This window comes from Microcaecilia unicolor, chromosome 1, assembly GCF_901765095.1.
Source record: "Microcaecilia unicolor chromosome 1, aMicUni1.1, whole genome shotgun sequence".
Taxonomy (NCBI): domain Eukaryota; kingdom Metazoa; phylum Chordata; class Amphibia; order Gymnophiona; family Siphonopidae; genus Microcaecilia; species Microcaecilia unicolor.
Window position 1 is genome coordinate 151,461,913 of NC_044031.1, and position 23,585 is coordinate 151,485,497.

The 23,585-nt window shown below is 41.8% G+C and overlaps 1 protein-coding gene across 1 annotated transcript in view; it reads right to left on the minus strand.

The window, feature by feature from the left end:
- The window catches only part of MEOX2 (mesenchyme homeobox 2), a 138,393-nt gene that overhangs the window by 18,380 nt on the left and 96,428 nt on the right, over nt 1-23,585 (minus strand). Inside the window, exon 2 of the mRNA XM_030189957.1 lies at nt 12,073-12,245. Within this exon, the coding sequence (XP_030045817.1) occupies nt 12,073-12,245 (173 nt within the window). The remainder of the gene's footprint in view (nt 1-12,072; nt 12,246-23,585) is intronic.

Genomic DNA, 23,585 nt, shown 5'->3' on the forward strand with positions numbered 1-23,585 from the left:
ACAGAACATCAGTGCTTACCGAGAGACTGTTCTGTGCATGTTCTAGGCGCTTTCCCTACTGAGCCACTTATAGAATTTCCATGCATCTTATTTGCTTATGATATCCTTTTAACATTGGTCACCGTTTCAAAATTGGTAAGCTCAACTATAAATTCAAATGGTATTTAATGGTGACTTTTGAGCATCTGCCCCTGAGTGGTGGGTCTCCTGCCCTGGGGCTCATCAGCACCTTAGGATTCAATATTCAAAGCAATTTAAATGACCAGGAGAGGCTCCTGACCATTTAAATCACTTGTCAGGGGCTAACTGAGGTCATTCAGTGGCACTTATCTGGTTAGTGCTGCTGAATATCCATGGTTAAAACCTAAACTGAAACTGGCTAATCTGTGAGCGGTCTGGGGGCAGAGTTAGTCCTATCATTATACTCTTCACCTTATGCAATTAAGTGTTGAATACTGCACTTAACCACATAAGTGTAAGCCAGCTGCATACGCCTGGATCTTCAATGCAGGTGGCTTGACATGGTCCAGCATTGAATATGTTTTATTTATTTGAATCCCACATTTTCCCACCTATCTGTAGGCTCAATGTGGCTTACATAGTACCGGAGAGGCATTTGCAGACTCCGGTGTGAACAAATACAAAGTGATGTTGTGGTAAGATAAAATTCATGTGGCACAGCCACATTAGGGCATCGTATAATAGAAGAGTTGTGTTATGTCCATTATGTACTTTAGTTTTGTTTTAGTTGTGTTGCATATATCAGGCATTTATGTTGGATCGGCAGGGTATGCCTTTTTAAACAGTTTGGTTTTTAGTGTTTTCCGGAAGTTTAGGTGATCGTACGTAGTTTTCAAGGCTTTTGGCAGTGCGTTCCACAGTTGTGTGCTAATGTAGGAAAAACTGGATGCCAACAGTGGTCAAAACACTGACTGCTGTTGCAGGACGTCAGAAACAGAAGGAAGCCTTTTGCGGAAAGAAGAGGATCTTGGCTGGCAGGAGTTGGGGTCCCCCGCCAGCAAAGGCAGGCAACGGCGGGAGGGGGGTCGAGTGGGTCATCGGCAGGGGGGTCCAGGGCCAAATCTACAGGGACCCAGGCCCCACATAGCTACGCCACTGGCTTTAGTGCAAGGCATAAGTGTATGCACTTAACATATATGCACATATATACCCGGCTATGCAAGTATTCTACAAAGGAAAACAGGTATTGACTTTCATTCATAGAAGAGGCTCCACATAGACCCTCTGTAAGAGCATCTTATAGAAGTGTTTGCCATGCTTCACTGTTTTCATAACTCTGCTTTTGTATATTTTTATGCATTTGGAGAGGTCAGAAACTAAAAATAGTGTCAGAATTCAAACATGCCTAAGATGAGATTTTAATGGTGTGAAACGGAAAGGAGGAGACTAGAGACTGAGTAAGATTTGAGACAGGCAACTATTGGGTAAACTGGTAAACCAAGCAGTCTTTCTCTGCTAGCATATTCTGTTTCTGATCTTCTCTGCTTATATTTATAATGTATAAAGTATCAAATTTACAGCAGTATGAATTTGTCCAGTTATCAGTAGACTTATATCCATGAGTGGAGTGGAACTGGTAGATGTGAATCAACTCTTTTCAACAGTACAAGGACTAGGGGGTACACAATGATGTAACTAAATAGTACATTTGGAACAAATTGTAGAAAATGTGTCTTTACTCAATGCATAATAAAGGTCTGGAATTCATTGCAAGAGGATGTGGTAAAAGTGGTTAACATAGTAGAGTTTCAAAAAAGTTTGGACAAGTTCCTGGAAGAAAAGTCCATAAACCATTACAGCATTAAGGTGGACTTGAGGAATATCCACTGTGTATTCATGGGATAAACAGCATGGAATCTATTATATTATTTTGGGATCCTGCCAGGTACATGTAACCTGGATTGGCCACTGTTTGAAATAAGATACTGACTGGGCTTGATGGACCTTTGGTCTGTCCTAGTTCAGCAATGCATATGTACTTATGCATTCACTGCTTTCTGTGTGATGGTCTTAAATAATCATGCAATGGGACAGTAATCATAAAATACCATGGGGTCAATTTTCAAATGGATGCAGCCAGCTAAAACTGTTAGCTAGCTGTCAGGGTCACCCCCCTCCCCAACCAATAAAATCAGCTAAACCTTGCCACCTAGTTTCATTATATTTAGCTGCTAAACAAAAAGAATGGGTATTATGTGAGGTATGTTTACGTAGGGAGAAAGGAGGGACTTAGCAAGCACTGAAATATTTATGCTGATAAAGTTATGCAACTATCATTTAAATCTTGCTGACTACATTAGAACCAGATCAGTTTAGGAAAATATTCAGTCACAACTTAACCAGCTAGGCTGCAGTTCAAACTGTACTTTAATTAGTTTTTGGTAATGCACCTCAATGCATTGTGCTTTGTTTTCTGGAGAACTAGAAAGCAATGTTTCCTGCTTTGTAAAGGGGTCTGCTTCCTCCGCTCTGGGTTGGGGCCGGTAGCCCAGTTAAGCTCACAGGTTTCCAGCAAAGAACCAGACTGCCATATGGATTTAGGACTAAAGTGCTTTATTCTCAATTCAGTTCCACTCTCAAAATTGAAATGCAGTTCACAAAACAGGGTTCAGGCCGGGTTCACAATTCCAGCCAACATTCAGTTCCTTAACAGTTCAGGCCCACTTCCTTTACACTACCTCCCCTCTCCCTCAGAAGGGCTCAGTCAAAGTTCAGCTTGCTGTTCTATACATTCCAATAATTCAACCCTTTCACAAACAGTCTCTTCAAAGGAAACCACTACTTAATGCCCCTGTCCTCTTCACAGCACCCAGGAAGACCATGTATCAAACAGGGCTGGCAGCTTTCCTCCTACCTCACAGCACCACACCCCTGTGGCCTCTCACACTGCCTTCATGTGCTGATCAGGGCTACATTTACATTCTGACACTCCATGGCAGCTTACTCTTCCCCCCAGGGAAGATCCAGTGGCAGGCCCTTTCCATTCTCCACCTACTCCATGGCAGCTTCTCTCTCAATCAGTTTCCTCTCCCTCCTGGTGGCTGGGAGCCACCCAGAAATCTCTCCCCCCCCCCCCCCCCACCTCACAGCAGGAGGGAATTATATACCGGCAATGCAGCTAAGGGACTGAGTTTCACCTCCCCTTCTCCCTCTAGTGGTGAAGGGAGTAACTGGCTCCCCTAGCACTGAGCCACTGCTCCCCCTGCTGGGGTTGGAAATCCGTTCCACCCTTTTGGGGCTACCTTCCTCTCGCCTGCTTGCAAGGGCTTCAGGGAACCGTAGTTCAGGGATTAGCTGTTTCTCTATGGGGCCCCGAGTGCTAGCTTTGTCACAGCTTGCCTTACAGCCATTCAAGTTTTCTAATGCATGCAAATTTGTTCATGTGTATATTATACTACTACTACTATTAAACTATTAAATGTTTAGAAAGCCTTGCTTTAAGCAAATCATGGGAGAGGTGTTGTATCTTGAATATTATATTAGATGAAACTGCTCTGCTTTTAATGGAAGTATAATATTTTTAGAAACTGTAAAGTCAGGTCAAGATACCTGATCTGGCTGCACAGTTCTGTCACGGATTGTACAGTGTGTCATCATGCTAAAGATAAACTTACTCTAAGTATTCTGTTAGCAAATTCTACTTTTTTTGTTTATAGGTAATTTGAAACTATGTGTAAGTACTTTTACCAAGAACCCACATCCCAAACTATGGGTCGATACCCCAAATGTGGTCCAGTGGATGAGGTCACAGAAACAGAGCTGCTCGTCTACCCTCTGGACTGCCACTATGATTATGACCAGTGGTGCCAGTCAACATGGAGCCTGAGTTGGTGAACATTCATGGGCCCTGCCCCCTCCTCCTGTGTGGGTTTTCTGTTACAGCTCAGGGCCCTGTGCTGGCTGTTGCTACTGTTACCACCACTTCTGTGTTCAAGCTTTGGATATATGAGAAGTGGAGGTGGATGAGGGATGGAAGGGGAATGGAGATCTGCTAACTTTTTAAATCCTAAACTACACAAAGAAACTTAAAAAGAACTGTACAGCTATAGAAATCTACTAAGGAAGACAAGCTGACAGTTAATTATTCCAAAAAATAATTCATAATTTCCATTAATCAAACATTTGAACAAACTGAACTGATGGAAAGCCAAATTTAACAAATCCAAACAATTTAATTTATATGAAAGGGGTCATCAATCTAAAATTTAAAAACAAATGTCCTTCTCTATATGATAGGCCATTCAAAAGATCAACAATCTACCCCTTCAGTGTGCACAATGTTTATTCAATAAGAAGTGAGATATACATATAGGAGGGAATTTGTAGAAATGGCACTAAAAAAAAAGTGAGCACTATGCTATGCTGAATGAAGGAGTAGCTTAATGGTTAGTGCAGTAGCCTGGAAACCAGGGAAACTGGGATTGATCCCACTGCAGCTCTTGTGACTCTGGGCAAATCACTTAACTCTCTATTGCCCCAGGTACAAAGAAGAATATCTCTCTATATAAAACGCACCTCCAACGTTCTAATGAAGCCTCTGTTAGTTAGCCAACATTCTAAGTGAAGGGGGTGAGATCGCATTGTGTCTGCCCCGCCCACGCGTCAAACGTGATGACGTCGAGGGCGGAGCAATGACACTCAACCAATCGCAACGCTCGGCAGCGAAGCGTCAGGGAAGGAGGCGGCGCTCTCGACGTCTAGCCTTCCCTTCGCTGTGTTCCGCCTTCTTCTGACGTCAAGGATGACGTCAAAAGAAGGCGGAACACAGCGAAGGGAAGGCTAGACGTCGAGAGCGCCGCCTCCTTCCCTGACGCTTCGCTGCCGGAACCGCCACGGAGGTAAATTTAAAAACAAGAAAAAAAAAAACATGTTGGGGGGAGAGAAGAGGGTGGCCACTAAAGTACAACAATGGGAGCGGGAGGGCAGGGGAGAAACGACAGCATGGATGCGAAGGGGGGGGGGGGGAGAAGAGGGCGGGCCAGGCTGGGACATGGGAGAGAGAGGAGCATGGATGCAAGGGGGGGTCATGGAAGGGAGACAGGGGACTTGCTGGAAAAGGATGAATGGAGGCGGCAGGGGACAGAGGAGCAAGGATGGGCATGGATTGGGAGGGCAGGGCTCAGGGAGAGAGGGCAATTGCTGGAAAGGGATGAATGGAGGGGGCAGGGGACAGAGGAGCATGGATGGGCATGGATTGGGAGGGCAGGACTCAGGGAGAGAGGGAAATTGCTGGATAGGGATGAATAGAGGGGACAGATGGGCATGGATGGATATGGATTGCACGGCAGGCCTCAGGCAGACAGCGGAATTGCTGGATAGGGATGAATGGAGGGGCCAGGTGACAGAGGAGCATGGATTGGAAGGGCAGGACTCAGGGAGAGGGGACTTGCTGGATAGGGATGAATGGAGGGGACAGATGGCCATGGATGGATATGGATTGCAGGGCAGGCCTCAGGCAGAGAGGGGAAATGCTGGATAGGGAAAAATGGAGGGGCCAGGTGACAAAGGAGCATGGATTGGACTCACACTTTCACTCTGACTCTCAAACACTCACTCTCACATACACTCTCCCAAACATACACACTCCGAGGAAAACCTTGCTAGCGCCCGTTTCATTTGTGTCAGAAACGGGCCTTTTTTACTAGTATATATATAAACTGCTTTGACTGTAAGCACAGTCCCATTCCTTTTCCTTTCCTATTCTATAAAGGACACCAGGGGCGTAGCCAGACTTCAGCGGGAGGGGGGTCCAGAGCCCAAGGTGAGGGGGCATATTTTAGCCCCCCCCCCCCCCCCCGCCATTGCTGCCCCCCCCCCCCCCCGCTGCCACCAACAACAACTTTGACCCCCCTGCCGACGACCCTCTCAACCCCCCTCCCACCGCCAACCCTCCCCCGCCGCCTATCTTTGCTGGTGGCGGACCTCAACCCCCACCAGCCGAGGTCCTCTTCTTCCTTTGTTCTGTTTCTGATATCCTGCACCTACGTGCAGGAAGGAAGAAGAGGACCTCGGCTGGCGGGGGTTGAGGTCCGCCACCAGCAAAGATAGGCGGCGGCGGGTTGGTGGCTGAAGGGGGAGTCGAGAGGGTCATTGGCAGGGGGGCCCAGGGTCAAATCTATGGGGGCCCAGGCCCCCATGGCCCTACGTAGCTATGCCACTGAAGGGCACATGCCTTATATAGAATAGCATTTAGTGTAGATCCTGCACCTAAATTGGGCACAGGACGTGGGTCTGCTAAAACCTGGTGTAAATGCTAACACCCACATTAAGCACAGTAAGGTTCTATTCTGTCATTCCAGGTATAAATTTTCAGAATGCCCCCGACACACCATTGGCCATGCCCCCTTTTCAGATAAGCACTGAGCATAATAGAATAGCACACAGCTAGTTGTATGAGCAAATCCTTTTAATTATTTTTAAATTATTTTTTAAATTTCACATAAAAATTACAAGCATAAACTTCCTAAGAAAAGAAAGAAGTGTATCACAATACAGTCTAGAGAGGTAAAAATATACACCACGATATTACATTCAGGGCCCTGTTTACTAAGCCACGCTGTAGGTGCGCTAACTTTTTAGCATGCACTAAAATGTTTGCACACCTACAGCGCAGCTTAGTAAACAGGGCCCCAAATAACAGCATTATTTTCGAAAGAGAAGGACATCCATCTTTCGACATAAATCGGAAGATGGACGTCTTTCTCCCAGAGACGTCCGAAACCGGTATAATCGAAACCCGATTTTGGATGTCTCCAACTGCAATCTGTCGTAAGGATGGCCAAAGTTCAAGGGGGCGTGTCAGAGGTGTAGCAAAGGCGGGACATGGGCATGCCTAACACTTGGACATCCTTGACCTATAATCGAAAAAACCAAGGATGTCCCTGACACTTGGACATTTTCATCTGGAAGTGTTTTTATTACGAATAAGGCACAAAATGTGCCCAAAATGACCAGATGACCACTGGAGGGAATCAGGGATGACCTCCCCTTACCCCCCAGTGGTCACTAACCCCCTCCCACCCTCAAAAAGCATCTTTAAAAATATGTCATGCCAGCCTCTATGCCAGCCTCAGATGTCATACTCAGGTCCATGACAGCGCATGCAGGTCCCTGGAGCAGTTTTAGTGAGTGCAGTGCACTTCAGACAGGTAGACCCAGTGCCATCCCCCCTCCTGATATGTTTGTGGAGGAAACAGCGAGCCCTCCAAAGCCCACCAGAAACCCACTGTACCCACATCTAGGTGCCCCCCTTCACCCGTAGGGGCTATGGTAGTGGTGTACAGTTGTGGGCAGTGGATTTTGGGGGTGTTTGTGGCAGTTCAGCACACAAGGTAAGGGAGCTATGTACCTAGGAGCAATTTATAAAGTCCACTGCAGTGCCCACTAGGGTGCCCGGTTGGTGTCCTGGCATGTGAGGAGGACCAGTGCACTACAAATCCTGGCTCCTCCCACGACCAAATGGCTTGCATTTGGCCGTTTTTGACATGGATGTCTTTGGTTTTGAAAATCACTGAAAGTCAGAAACGTCCATGTCTAGGGATGTCCAAATTTAAGGATCTGGACGTCTCTGATGGTATTTTCGAAGTGAGAGATGGATGTCCATCTTTTTTCGAAAATACAGGTTTCCCCGCTCGCAACTTGGACGTCCCTTTTGAAAATGCCCCTCCACTTCTCCCACCAGCCCACAATTAGGGGGGAACAAACCCATACACAAATCAAGAGGTAAAAAAAAAAAATTGAGGAATAGCCTTTCAAACACCGTCTATTATGCTCGAAAAGATACACTGTCTCTATATCATGAGACAGCTCAGATTCCTGGACTATCTGAGGAACAGTAGACAATTCTGTTAGTAACAAACATTGTCAATTGCTATGAATCAAAAAATATATAATTCTGACCTCCAATTTTAATCAAACATTTACAAGGTAAATAGAGGAAGAAATGACCACCAAGTTGCTGAATTTTAGGACGAAGCTACAACAACTGTTGCCACCTCTTCTGTGTTGACTTAGAAACGTCTGGAAAAATCTGTATACGAGAGTTCATATAAACACAGTCCTTAACATTGAAAAACATTCACTAAAGCCAGTCTCTATCCAATTTAAGTACTAATATTACAAGCAGTGTTGCAGTTATATGAGATCCAGTGGAATTTGATGTTTTCAGAAATTGAATCAAATCCAGGCTATCCTTTGACAGCTGAGGAGATTGTAAATGCTCCTCAGAAACTCTTTTCTTTGCTGAAGAGCGAGAGAACACCTTAGGCATAGGTGGGATATTCTGTGCTGGAATTTTAACAGTCATAATCAAAAAAGTTCTTGAACAAATCTTGCGGGGAAAAATTAGGCATCCTTGGAAAGTTTAATACATGACGATGTTTCTTACGCACAGCATTTTCCAAATTTTCTAATTTCCTATGCATGTCCACAGAATCTTTCATAAACCTTTCCCCATGTTGCTGAACCACTTTCAAGGAGTCCTCCACAGTAGCAACTCGTTGTTTTAATTAACCTTATTCCTGAGCCTGCCCAGCTGCATTTTGCAATGTTTCTGCTAGTTTTTCATTAATAGCTTATCAATAGAAATCAAACAAAATAAAACATGGAAAAGAAAATAAGATGATACCTTTTTTATTGGACATAACTTAATACATTTCTTGATTAGCTTTCGAAGGTTGCCCTTCTTCGTCAGATCGGAAATAAGCAAATGTGCTAGCTGACAGTGTATATAAGTGAAAACATTCAAGCATTACTATGACAGTCTGACAGGGTGGGAGGATGGGGGTGGGTCGGAGGTATGCATGGGGACATCAAAGCATATCATTGATATTCTAACAGGATGGGTGTGGATAGGTGAGGGGTGGGGTGATCAACAGAGACATACAGCTTTATGGTTTATAATGGGCTAGGAACCCCAGGTCCTTGTTAAGTCCTTTCTGTTGGGTGTTAAAATATTCAATCATTCTGACTTCAAAGGTCTTACGTTCTTGTATGGTTTTAAAGTTACCTTTCAGGATTCTCACTGTGAAGTCACTGGTACCTCCGACCCACCCCCATCCTCCCACCCTGTCAGACTGTCATAGTAATGCTTGAATGTTTTCACTTATATACACTGTCAGCTAGCACATTTGCTTATTTCCGATCTGACAAAGAAGGGCAACCTTCGAAAGCTAATCAAGAAATGTATTAAGTTATGTCCAATAAAAAAGGTATCATCTTATTTTCTTTTCCATGTTTTATTTTGTTTGATTTCTATTGATAACCTTAAGAGTGGACTAACACGGCTACCACACTCCTCTCATTAATAGCTTGCAACTGCATAGAGCGAGATCATTCCAATAAGGATATACCTTCCCATAGGGATTCAGAATTGAAAGTAGTGGGTCTTAAATGCACAGCAGGCAAGTCTCTTTCAGTTGAAAGGAAGATCTGGAATGAGGGGGCATAGAATGAAGGTGAAAGGGGTTAGACTCAGGAGTAACCTGAGGAAATACTTCTTCACTGAAAGGGTGATGAATGCATGGCAAGGCCTCTCGGTGGAGGTGGTGGAGACGAAAACTGTATCTGAATTCAAGAAAGCTTGGGACAGGTACATAGGTTCTCTTAGGGAGAGTAGATGGCATGGTTGGGCAGACTGGATAGGCCATATGGTCTTTATCTGCTTTCATTTTTCTCTGTTTTTTTAATGCTTTTGTTTTCTATAAATGGTTCCAAAAGATTGGAATGGACAGATGTCATTCTTTTTCACAAAAGTGGAAATAGGGAAGCGACAAGTAAACAAAGGCCAGTCAGTCTGACCTTACTAGTGACCTTTTACTAAAGTGCGCTAAGCTCTAATGCAGATGTTTACTAAGATGAGCTAGCATTTTTAGCGTGTGCCTAAAATTATTGTGCGCTAAATGCTAGAGATACCTATATATTCCTATGGGTGTCTTTAGCATTTAGCGCATGCTAAAAATGTTAGCGTGCCCTTAGCGCTGCTTAGTAATCAAGGCCCTTCGTATGCAAGAAAATATTCTACAACATTTGCTTATAATCTGCCTGTCAGCACACACTAATTGCACACTATTTTTTTCATAATCTGTGAAAATCTATTTTTTCCTTCCTTCCTCCTCTTTTTTGCTTTCATTTCCCTGCCTACTTATTTATTTGCTTTAAGATTGTATTTATATTCCCTTCCTTCCTTCCTCTCTCTGTTCCTTCTACCCTCTCAATTCTCATTGTAATTATTCCATTAGTTCATTGTAAGCTGCTTTGGGGCTGCTAAACTGCGGCAAAAGGCGGGGTATAAATAAATAAATAAATGTTTCAGGAGGGGGCATGTCATGGGTGTGGAATGGGTGTGAAAGCATTATCCAGCTAGTGAATTTGCATTAGTGTGCACTTACTGGACAAAACAGACTTAATGTGGGAGCATTTAGCACCTCCTAAGTAGGAGGGAGTAAGTACCCCCACATTAATAATTTTGCAGGTTGCATGTTCTAATGGAAAAATTAGCACAGGACCTGCAAAAAAAAAAAAAATCCATAGTTTAGATATGTTATAGAAATGGGCTTAGCGCTTGGGAAAGTCCAGCATTCAAATGCTCTAAGTCCATTTCTTAGTGGATTTAGTAAAAGGGTTTCTAAATTTGTGGCATCACCACTAAATCCAAAGAATAGTGGAATATCTTGGAGGTAGCAGGCTACAGGGTTCAAAGCAATATCACATAAACCCAACCTATTTCTTTGATTCACCAAAAATTTAAAACCTGTATGAACACTAGAGATGGGCAGCAGGAACATTTTCATATCATGTTGTTTCCAAGAAAAGGGGGAGGTGTTCTTAGCCATGTTGTTAAGAGTGCGCCATCTTTGCAAATAGTGGGGGTCTTTTACTAAGCCACGGTAGTGTTTTTAGTTGACGTTAGAAATCAGCTGGCGGTAAACGCTGAGATGCCCAAAGGGGTATTTGAGGGATTTGCTTACTTATCAGAAGGTGTGGGGTGGAACTTTGCCAGGAGGGTGGGAGGAAGAGGATGACACCTTCTGCTGTGCTGGCTGGTCCAGAAGTTATGCAGGTGTCAGCTGAGCAAAATTAGAATGCATTTTGTATGGTCCTACATACCTGGTCAGCTATGCGGGTGCTGGCACTGAATATTGCCGGTACCTGCATAATCCTAGCTCCGCCCCCGTACCACCTCTGACCTTCCCACTTGGAACAATCGATGAGTGCCAATATTCAGTGACTGGGTGGATGCAAGCAATTTAAACAGGCTGGAGGCTCTCCTGTCCATTTAAATCACTTTGAATGCTGACCCCTTAGTTTCTCTGTTTCTATGGGACTAATTTTGGGGACCACCAGTACATGCTGCCACAACTGGGAAAATAAATGAAATTTATTGAGGAAGGTTATTATGGAACTAATTTGCAAATATAGGTAACTACTACTACTACTACTACTTATCATTTCTATAGCGCTATTACACATATGCAGCGCTGTACACTTCCCTGCTCGACAGAGCTTACAATCTAATTAGGACAGACAAACAGGACAAATAAGAGATAAGGGAATTACTAAGGTGGGAGTGATAAAATATGGGTACTGAACAAGTGAGTAAGGGTTAGGAGTTAAACACATCAAAAAGGTGGGCTTTTAGCCTAGATTTGAAGACGGCCAGAGATGGAGCTTGACGTACCGGCTCAGGAAGTCTATTCTAGGCATATACAGCAAGATGAAAGGAACAGAGTCTGGAGTTTGTGGTGGAGGAGAAGAGTGCAGGTAAGAGAGATTTACCCAGTGAACGGAATTCCCAGGGAGGACTTTAGGGAGAGATAAGAGTGGAGAGGTATTGAGGAGCTGCAGAGTGAATGCACGTGTAAGTCAATAAGAGGAGTTTGAACTGTATGTGGAAACAGATAGGGAGCCAGTGAAGTGACTTGAGGAGAGGGCTAGTATGAGCATAACGACACTGGCGGAATGTAAGTCATGCAGCAGAACTAGCTGAAAATACTGCAGTTTAGTACACAAACCTAAAGCCTGTAGATCCTATAACTACTTATTGATCAGTACCTGTCTTTCAGTGAGATCCAGATTCACTGCTATCTCATATCTTCTCAGCCTAGTCAGGTAGTTGTGATGGGCAAATTCAGCTTCCAGCTCTCTGATTTGCTCTTTGGTAAAGGCTGTTCTTTCTTTTCTGGGTTTACTATTAACTTCTGACTTGTAGTTTCCTTCCTGGGAGTCTGAAATGAAGAAGATAAAAGTATGAGGTCATACATGTGAATTCTCTACAACTTAATCCTTCTTACCATTGTCTAATATTGCAGAAAACAACATAAGATCAGGCTAGTTTAAAAAAAAACATAGGGTGTGATTTACCAATATTTTAAACTTGCTGCAAAGAGGTGTACCACAGTATTTCTAAGACTTAAGAAAACTTTGGATACATGAATTTTCTTTGAAATATACATAAGGCCAAAGTACACTCTGGGAGGCACACCTAGCCAGTCAGGTTTTAAAGGATTGCCACAATGAGTATGGAACAATTAAATCTGCATATATTAGAAACATGTTTATGCAACTCTTTTTCAAGGAAACATACAAAAGGAGAAAGTATTCACCACAAATTGGATTTAAAAAAAAGTACAACTTGATCTGGAGATACCAGAACCCCCCCCCCCCTCCAAAAAAAAAAAAACCCAAAAAACAACTGCAACATCAAAAAACAGATGCAACCAGTACAGTGAAATTGATTTATTGTCAAACAATGATCCTAACCCAACATGACCACTTTTTGGCAACTTATATGTCTAAAAATAACTTAAATAAATGCCTAAGTGACCCTTTTACGAAGCAGCGGTAAGCCCACTGTGGCTTACAACTTGCCAATCCTGGAGGAGTGGCCTAGTGGTTAGGGTGGTGGACTTTGGTCCTGCGGAGCTGCGTTCAATTCCCACATCAGGCACAGGCAGCTCCTTGTGACTCTGGGCAAGTCACTTAACCCTCTGTTGCCCTAGGTACAAATAAGTGCCTGTATACAATATGTAAGCCACTTTGAGCCTGCCATGAGTGGGAAAGCATGGGGTACAAAGGTAACAAAAAAAAAAACTACCACTGGGCTACTGCAGGAGCCCTGTGGTAGTTGTCACCCCAGCATGCACCATTTCTGGTGCTACAATAAATATGACCTATTTTTCTAGCACCGGAACTTAACCAGCAATAATCGCTGCCCGATTACTGCCATATTAGCGTGGGAACCTTACTGTCATCACAATGGGTGGTGATAAGGGCTCCCAATAAAATGGCCATGTGGCAAGTGACTCACCATATGGCCATTTCTTTTTCCCCAAAATGGACAGCCTTTTACTCACGGGGAAGAAAGCCAGCCTTTTACTCACTGCAGTAAAAAGGGGCCTCAGCGTGCATCGTAAACACGCACTGATGCTAGCGCAGGCATGTTAATCAGTAACACCGCTTTGTAAAAGGAGCCCATAATCATTGACCTGCATCTGATGTGTTAAAAATTTGGTCATGCTAGTACAGTATGGCCACATTCTGGCAATGTTTTCAATTAACATGACCAAATTAAGATTTGTTTTTAACTTAATTAGTTATAATTTCAACATATACAAATATGTTTTTTATTCATTATGTTATTCTTTTTAGCATATCAGATTCATTTCAATGATATAATTTTTTTATGTTGATACTATTTTTATCATTATTAACCAGTATGGCTTGTTTTTAAAGGTTTTGGGGGTATTTATTTGTTATTTTTAATTAGTTTTTATTTTTATACATCACACCCCTGATGCAGGTAGTGGTCAAAACATGGCCACATTGGATTAGGATCATTGTTTGACAATAAATCAATTTTGTTATACCTGTTGCTTCTGCTCTCTCTCTCTCTCTCTCTCTCTCTCTCTCTCTCTCTCTCTCTCTCTTTTAGCCCTTCTGGTGTCTTCAGGCAAGGTTGTACTTTTTTTTTAATGTAAATCTATCTCATGCATATTCATTGTGGTAATCCTGAAAACCCAGTTGGTAGGTGTGTCTCCAATAGAGAGTTGAGAAACACTGACTTGTTACCCGGTCAAAATAGCCCCGCCAAAATGGCCCGGATAAAAAAGCTTCCCCTCCCCCAAATAGCCCCGACAAAAAAGCTCCAAACAAAAAAGCTCCTGACATAACAACCATTATGAAAACAGCCTTTCCACAATATAGCCCCTGACAAATTAGCCCCCCGACAAAAGAGCCCAATCAGGCTGCCCAGAATATGGCCTCTGACAAAGTAACCCGAACAGTACCAGACAGGGGGAGAACTTACCTTTGCGGCACACTGCATTTTTTTTCCTAATTACCTTGCTAAACAGGATAAGGTTCGTAAGACTAAGAAAATGCTGACAATATTGTTGTTTTTGTTTTTAATTAGCATGTTGATGGAAGAATAGTTTCCTGAAACATCAGAACAGATCATGAATACCATTTGGTAGCTATAGAATTTTGTTTATTTATATATGATTTATATAATGCTGGTAGGGGCCTTTATCAGTGAAGATTTCATTTGTAGTTTATCATCTGTTTTTGTGATGTGTTATTTTTTTCTAGGGGGCTATTTTGTCAAGGGTTGTTTTGTGGGAGGGGCCATTTTTGTCAAGGGCTATTTTGTTCTGGGCCATTTTGTCAAGGGCTATTTTGTTACAGCACTGTTTTGTCAGGGCTATTTTCTCAGGGTTATTACGTCGGGGTGCCCACTGACTTATATGTTCCTTTTATTTTTAAACTAGAGAAATTATACTGACACTTTTCAGCTAAGAAGGGAAGACTTTTCTGCATCTCCACCTCTTTCCATTTTCACCCATAGCAAAATATTTTAGAAAGAGATGAGGGAGGGGGGAAAGCACTAATCATTCTATACAGCAACACAGAGGTCTGGAACAATATTTCATCCTCTGCATGGTAGAGAAGATGCTGTGTACATTGAACATAATCTCAACACAAAAAAAATGCTTCCTAAGCCATTACTAGAGTATTCTCTAGGCCAGGGGTCCACAAATCCACCCTTGAGTGCTGCTAATTTGTCTGACTTTCAGGATTTCTACAATGAATATGCATATTTGTATACAATCAAGGAAAGGCATGCAGATCTATGTGATGTAAAGCACTGTGGAAATCCTGAAAATCAGAGCAATTCACAACTTTTTAGGACCAGTGTTGGGCACCCCTGCCTTAACTAGCCTGGGTTTCAGAATATCCAAAATAAATACGCATGAGAAATATTTGTATGCAATGGGGGTAGTGCTGGGAGGTCCTTGAGAAACTCTGGGCTGCAGCAGTGTCCACTAATGTGACCAGTCTCTGCTTTTCTACAACCACTTGATTTACAGCTGGATCAAAGGGGTTAATGTGAGCTATAAGTCAATGCTAAACAAAAAAAAAAAAAGAAGAAGAAGAAGCAGATCATCTACAGAGATGAAGTGGTGAAGTTATTTTCAATCAAGTGTAAAAGTCAATGCCAACATTCATGGGAACCAAGGTCCAGTGACAAGAACTCCTTCCCCTGGGTAAAATGGATTGTTTTCCTTTGTGCACCATGCTGTGAGCAGCTTTACCATGACCCTGAACCCAGAGGGGGTCACTTTCCTGCATAAGATCCTCCGTGAGTAGGTTTGAGGCTTTATATAAGAATGAATATACTACATATGTAAGTGTTTAGAAAGATGATGAACTTGGAATTAGGTGTTTTTTTATTATAGTGATTTTAGAAGTTTTTAATTATCACTCTCTCTCTCTCTCTCTCTCTCTCTCTCTCTCTTTCTCTCTCTCTCTCTCTCTTTCTTCACAGACTTGTTTTCTATGGGTTTGTTCAAACTTTATTCTGGTCATTGCCCCGTCTTGGCCTTTTTTCATTTTCCTTCTCCTTTCCTGTCCAAACAGTGGGGTTTGGATTGTCTGAATGTGAACTTGCCAAGTTGTAGATCTTCAGTACTTCTTTTTTAAGAACACTCCTTTCTGGTCTCCGGAGAGTTAGCACTGGGAGATCTCTTTCCAAACTTAAGGCTTTTGTTCACATCAAGTGGCCGCTTTCCTTTTGGTGGAAAATGGGTGGGTGACATTTGGAAGATAAGTTGGCCGGTTTCACATCATCTACCATCTGTTCGGCAGATGTTGTAACTGAGGCAAGAAGTTTTTTTGTTTCTACTCTGACCTGCCTCCCTATGCCCTATGATAAATGTGAAGGCAAAAGTGGTACATCCAGCAGGACTTAAACGGTGATCCTTGTTTTCCCCAAAGCACACATTCATCACATATCATGCACAGTAAGATATTTCTCTTGTATGCTCTCCCTTACTGTTCTGAACAAGTGGCACTAACTTTGCTTGGCCTGCTTTTAATTTTCTTTCTGTTGCAGAACAATATATTTTGCCTTAGCACTTCCCTTGTTTCTAAGGAGCAATTTTGAATAGTTTTCATTGCTTGCACCCTTGTACAGTGCTTGTCACTGTTTGTCAAAGGGAAATGACCTGCATTGTTTCACTTTGAAAGTGAGCAGTTATGAAGTATGCACACTAAAGTCACAACTAAGTTTTGCACCTCCTGAATGGGCAGGTGATGAACAGGGGCGACATAGCATAATAGTAAACCCAGGTGTCCTGTTTTGCTCTGCTAACTTATACATCTTCATTAAATTGGGGAATCTACAATCTTTATTATAGATCCCTCTATTTAATCCAGCTAAAAGATCATGAAGCAATTCTATAACTGTGTAACCTTCATTTACACGCTCCTAGCACACATAAATGTAGAGGGAATTAGCACTTATGAGCGCAACTGTCTTAAGCACAATTCTATATGGATGCATGTTAGTGCTATGGGGGTTCAGGGGGACACTGGTAAGTTTGAAGGAAGATGAATACCTGATCTGTTTGCTCCTCACCTCTGATCTAAAAATCATGTGATCATAGGCATATAATTTAAAATATCCAGGACTTTTTCAGTTGTTTAACTGCACTCGAATATGGCTTCAAGAAACCCAAAAGCAAATTCAGACTTGCTCTCTCTTCTACCTTCTAAATGGCAGAAGCACATGTTACAATCACCTGAAAAAATATCGCTCCAAGTGGAGTTTGTCATCTCTCTACAATCCATTATGAGTGAAATTCATTCAATCAAAGTCCTCCTGCAAGACAACTTTAACTCACTTAGGGACCCTTTTACTAAGCTGTGGTAAAAAGGGCCTTACTCTAGTGGCAGCAGCTGTTTTTGCCATGTGCCAGGGCCCCTTTTACCACAGCGGGTGAAAATAACCAAAAATGAAATGGGCATGTGGTAAGTTTGCACTTGCTGTGTGACCATTTTCGGGGGGAGCACTTAACACCACCCATTGAGGTGGCGGTAAGGGCTCCCACACTAACCTGGCAGTAACCGGGCAGTGGTTACTTCCAAGTAACCCCCCTATTTCCGCTAGCACCAGAAATGGTGCACACTGTTAGTGGAATTACAGCCATCACCCGCATTGGGCTGGCAGTTGTTCTGAGGTGCCATGTGGTAACCCATTGCCACACAGAAACCCTTTAGTAAAAGGGCCCCTTAATGAAATGAGAAAAGAAATCACAGAGTGAGCTTAGGCAAAATTGCCAGACACGTAGAGACACTTGATAACAAGTGCATTGCAAAATCAACAGACATTACGGCCTTCCACCACAAAGCTAAAGAAATAGAGCTGCTTCCCCAGAAAACTGAGGATCTCAATAATAGATCTTGTAGGAACAATGTCTGTATTTTAGTTATTTGTGAAGGAGCAAAAAGCTATTACCCTCATTGCTTGACCTGAATCTCGAGTCACCCCTGGAGATAAAACGCATCCATCACGTTCCTTCATCGAAAGTTGTGATCGAGAAATTTCCAAGGCCCATAGTTCTCTATCTTCTCCTTTACCAGCATACATTCGCAATTTTGCATACAATGAAATTTAAATCTCTAATACAGCACAGTGGCCTAAAATTATGTTTTTTCTTGACAAACAATTTATTTTCCTACAGAGATCAACTCAAGAAGCTTGGGCCCCAATACGGACTTTACTATCCAGCCACATTCAGAATCATGGTCCATAATTCTATACGATCTTTCACTGATCCAATGGCTCTCCAAGTTTTTCTGGACTGTCTTAATGTTTGAAGTTATTTCACTGTTCCTGTTTTTCTTTCACAATGCTTTTGTATATTAAGTAACATCCACACTTCATATATGATGCAATTGCTCTCTGTATCTCCTTTAATAACGCAGCAAATTACTTACCTAGTAGACCTAACAAACATTACTTATTAAACCTCTGTTAATTTTACTCATTCACATTGCTACAGCACGTACCTCTAGCTCTATATTTTCATGTTGCTTCATTAAGTATTATATCATGTATATCCACTATTTTTCGTAATCATACTATTGTACTCCTCAAATGCTTAATAGGAGCTCCTCCTTCCTAGACCTCCATTACCCATACTTTGTTCAGAAGTTTTCTGTCTTGTCTTCTGTTTATGTGGATAGATAAAAAAAAAAATTCACGTTTTCCAAATGTTTTGCTGTATATATTGGTTTACAATGGTGCAAGATTGTATGCTGCCTTTCACCTCTAATAAATCTGCCCTTATAATATATGCTCATACTACTATATTGGCACACACTTACCCATCCCACCCCAATAATGCATATTGTTTCCCTAAATGTTAATGGGCTAAACAACCCAATTAAAAGAAAAAAAAGTTATTTTCATATCTCAGATCCATAAATCCTGACATCATCATGCTCCAAGAGTTCCACTTACTTGAAGCTGACAAACAATTTAAAGACAATCAGTTTGTATTAGCTGCCTTCTCCCTGCTCAACACAAGCGCAATGGGGTCACCATTCTCCTTAAGAAAAACTTTCCCACCACCATCACACGACAATCCTCTAATGCTGAAGGTAGATGGATAGTCATGGAAATCCAAGTTTCAAATATCTCTTATGTTATATTCAATGTCTATGGCCTCAACTCTGACTTCCCTAAATTTTTCCAAGAAATCTCTATAACTCTCTTACAGTTTAAGTCTACCAACACCATCATGGGAGGAGACTTTAACCAAATTCAAGACCAAATCTTAGACAATCAAAATACCCCTTAAGGCAATATAACTCCATGCTAGTTATTGATAACCTTAAAGAGATATTTGGTTTATGTGACCCCTGGAGAATCTGAAATCCCTTTCTGAGAGAATACACTTTTTATTCGCCACCTCAATACATCTTCTCCAGGATTGACTATTTTTTTTATTTCTTCTGTATTACTTTCCTTAATTGTAAATGCCAAAATACCTGGATCAGTCATTTCTGACCACCACCATCACTACAGAGCTCTATTAAAGTCCTGGAAAATCAATGCATATCTGACAGGTGTTCCTCAACATACTCTGTCCTACAGAAAACTAAATAAGAATACAATATTCTACTCTCGCAGGAGGCTCTGTCTTGCATCCACTCTCAAAAATTGTTATACTATGCTGAAAACAATAAATCCAGCAGTTTGCTTGCACAGTACCTAAAGTCTAAGCATAACAGATCTAGAATTACCCAGATTATTGATGCATGAGACAACTTGCACATTACAGACCCAGCCATACTTCAACAATGTCAAAACTTCTATAAAAAAATTATACAGTTCAGAAATGGATTTTTCTTCCTCTTCCTTCCAAGATTTCACCAAATCCTTGACCCCTCCCACAATCCCCCAAAATCTTATAGATTCCCTGGACAAGATTATTACTGAACAGGAAATTCTTACTGCCATGAAAGCACTCCCCAAAATCAAATCACCAGATAAAAATGGCTTCAATATAGAATTATATTTAGCTTTTTCTGATATTCTTGTTCCCAAACTCCTCCAACTTTACAATCTCTTCCTTTCAGAAGACTCTCCTAAAGGCACCTTCATGGATTCAAGAATCATTGTCATTCCTAAACCTGACAAAGATCACAACAAAGTAGAAAATTACAAGCCCATATCACTTATAAATATTGACAAAAGTTTTTTTTCAAGATCCTAGCCTCAAGACTCCAGACTGTTCTTCCCCTCATCATACAAAGAGTTCAAAATGGTTTTACTCCCCAATCCTGCTTATAATCAAACGAGAAAAACGCCCAAGTTCCGACCTAAATCGGGAGATGGACGTTTATCTCACAAAAACGAATAACGTGGTATAATCGAAAGCCGAACTTGGATGTTTTCAACTGCTCTCCATCACGGAAGCATACAAAGTTGACGGGGGCGTGTCGGAGGCGTGGTGAAGGCGGGACTGGGGCATGGTTATCACCCGAACAGAGATGGGCGCCTTTCGCCAATAATGGAAAAAAAGTATGCGTTTGTAGCTAGAATTTAGGGCACTTTTCCTGGACCCTGTTTTTTCACGAATAAGGCCCCAAAAAGTGCCCTAAATGACCAGATTACCCCCAGAGGGAATCGGGGATGACCTCCCCTGACTCCCCCAGTGGTCACTAACCCCCTCCCACCACAAAAAAAATGATGTTTCACAACTTTTTATTTTCACCCTCAAATGTCATACCCACCTCCCTGGCAGCAGTATGCAGGTCTCTGGAGCAGATGTTAGGGGGTGCAGTTTTTTTGTTTTTGTAAAAGTGGCCCCTAGGGTGCCCAGTTGGTGTCCTGGCATGTGAGGGGGACCAGTGCACTACGAATCCTGGCCCCTCCCACGAACAAATGCCTTGGATTTATTCGTTTTTGAGCTGGGCGCTTTTATTTTTCTTTATTGCTGAAAAACAAAAACGCCCAGCTCACAAATTATCAAATAAAATATGGACATCTATTTTTTTCGAAAATACGGTTCGGTCCGCCCCTTCATGGACCCGTTCTCGGAGATAAACGCCCATGGAGACAGACGTTTTCATTCGATTATGCCCCTCAAAGTCTCCCAAATGACAACACTCAACTCTTTTGGAATGTCCTGTCAAACGCTCAACATCTCATTGACTCCTTAATCACAGGCTCTGTAGATGCAGAAAAGGCATTTGACAAGATAGAGTGGCAATACCTTTTCCATTCCTTGAGATGGTTTGGACTAGGTGAAAAATTCATAAACATGGTCCGTCTCCTATATGATGACCCTATGGCCTCCATAGCTGTTAATGCCACTCCTTCCAGCCCCTTCCCCCTGAAAAGAGGTACAGTGGAGTAGAGGAGTGGGCCTAGTGGTTAGAGCACCAGTCTTGCAATCCAGAGGAGGCCGGTTCAAATCCCACTTCTGCTCCTTGTGATCTTGGGCAAGTCACTTAACCCTCCATTGCCTCAGGTACAAACTTAGATTGTGAGCCCTCCTGGGACAGAGAAATATCCAGAGTACCTGAATGTAACTCACCTTAAGTTACTACTGAAAAAAGGTGTGAGAAAATTTTAAATAAATAAAGGCTCTCCCCACTCCTATTCAATCTCACTTTAGAACCATTAGCAATGACTATTAGACATAACCCTAACATTATAGGTGCCCATATTGGTACAGAAGAATTTAAATTATCAATCCACACCGATGACATCCTTCTATACACCACTACAGAATCCCTCCCATCTCTTCTTTCATATAGACTCCTTTTCATCACTATCTGGTTATGAAATCAACTGGAGTAAATCTGTTGTGCTACCACTGTCTCCTCTGGTCCAGAAACACCATCTATTTCTATTCCCTTTCAAATGGGAACCCAATAGCCTTAAGTACTTAGGAATCTGGTATGGGGAAAATGTGGATCATTCCCTTCTATGTATAGTTACCTCGACCCTAGATAAATGAACTCCACTTTATCTCTCCTGGTGAGGCAGTTAAAATGGTTCTTACTCCCAAACTGAATTTCATCCTCAGTATGGTCCTTTTTCCTTTCCCCTCCTCACTTCACAAAAAAAATAGAAAGTAAAATTTCAAAGTTCCTGTTGCAAAGTAAAACTCCTAGAATTGCTCTTCAGAAACTTAAAATGCACAAAACTAACGGAGGTATTAACTTCCTGGATTTTAAAACATATCACCTTGCCTTTAAAATGTCCCAAGCCCACAATGGCTGCCCTCAAAATCTTCTCAGATGGCTCAATTTTGAAACAAGCTTAGTCTCTCCCTTCCCTCTCCATTTAATTCTGTCAATGGACAAATTCTCATATTCTTCACTGCAGCTTCGATTAACACGTTTAAAAAGCTACTTAAAAAAAATAATTCCTCCCCCTCAGAAACTAGTCTCTGGTTTAACTCCTTGATTAAAATAGATAATTCAGTTTTAAACTGGCTGCTATGGCAAAAAAAGAAAAAAAAAGTTTATGGTCATTGTCTCAAATTACTCACCGTAACTCTTTATGTTCTGCTGAATCTTTGTATACCCTGAATGATTTACCTGCATTTGAAGCTTACACTATCTTTTAATTCACACAATTTAATGTCTAAGATTAAAGACCAAAACACTCCATCAAACTTTACAACTATTTGCCGCACTATCTGGGCAATAAAAAAAGCCTTGAGACTATATAAAAGCTTGCGCAAATCTTTTATAAACCCATGTGCTAAGCTTCAACAATATTGGGAATCTGACTTGAATCACCAACTTGGAGACAAAGACTGGTTGACCTTTTTGTCTAAATCCAACTGACCTACCCTTTCAGCGGGTAAAACCCAATCATCATTTTTTGTTCTCCACAAGGCTTACTGGACACCATCTAAAGTAGCTAAAATAACTAGATCAACACTTTCATCACTATGCTGGTCTTGTTCTGCACCTAATGGGAACTTAAAACGTCTTATATTTGAGTGTACCCCTGTTCACACCTACTGGACTCAAATTTGGAAAAAAATGAATACAATCCTTTCCCTCTCACTCCCTGAGAATCCCTCATGCAATGTTATAATTCTTCATCAACTCTTAATCTCCCTATAATACCCCACTGGAAAAACAGCTCTCAACTTAATGTTCACGAATGGTGGAACCACCTTTGTACCATCAAAAAATAAGAAGAAACCGTCGCCTTCAAATCCCGTCAGCTCTGTAGCTTCAAAAAGTCTTGGGCGCCACTTGAAGAATATATCTCAGCACCATCTCAATGACTCATCTTTTATTATAAATGCACCTTTGTTATCTCATTTGCCTCTTTCTAATACATTTGACTGTTCTTTTTCACAAGTTACAGTTTAAGTTTTTGTAATTCTGCTTCTATCACTTTGAAAAGTCAAGTCTTTTACTAAGCTGCACTTAAAAGTGGTCTTAGCGAGCCCTTACAAGGTTCTTTCTCATGTGCTAAGGCCATTGTTATTGCAGATAGAAAATGGCCGACTATCCAATTTCAGAATTAATGGCCACACACTAATTTTGCAATTGGTGCATGGCTATAAAAAAAGATTAGTGTGTGGGTCCTTACCACCACCTATTTTGCAGGTGGTAAGGGCTCACACTCTAATCACACACTAATCACACTCTAATCACTGTCACTACTGCAGGACCATTTTTCCCGCAGCTTAATAAAAGGACCCCATATTTATTTATTTATTTATTCATTCTTTCAAAGTGGC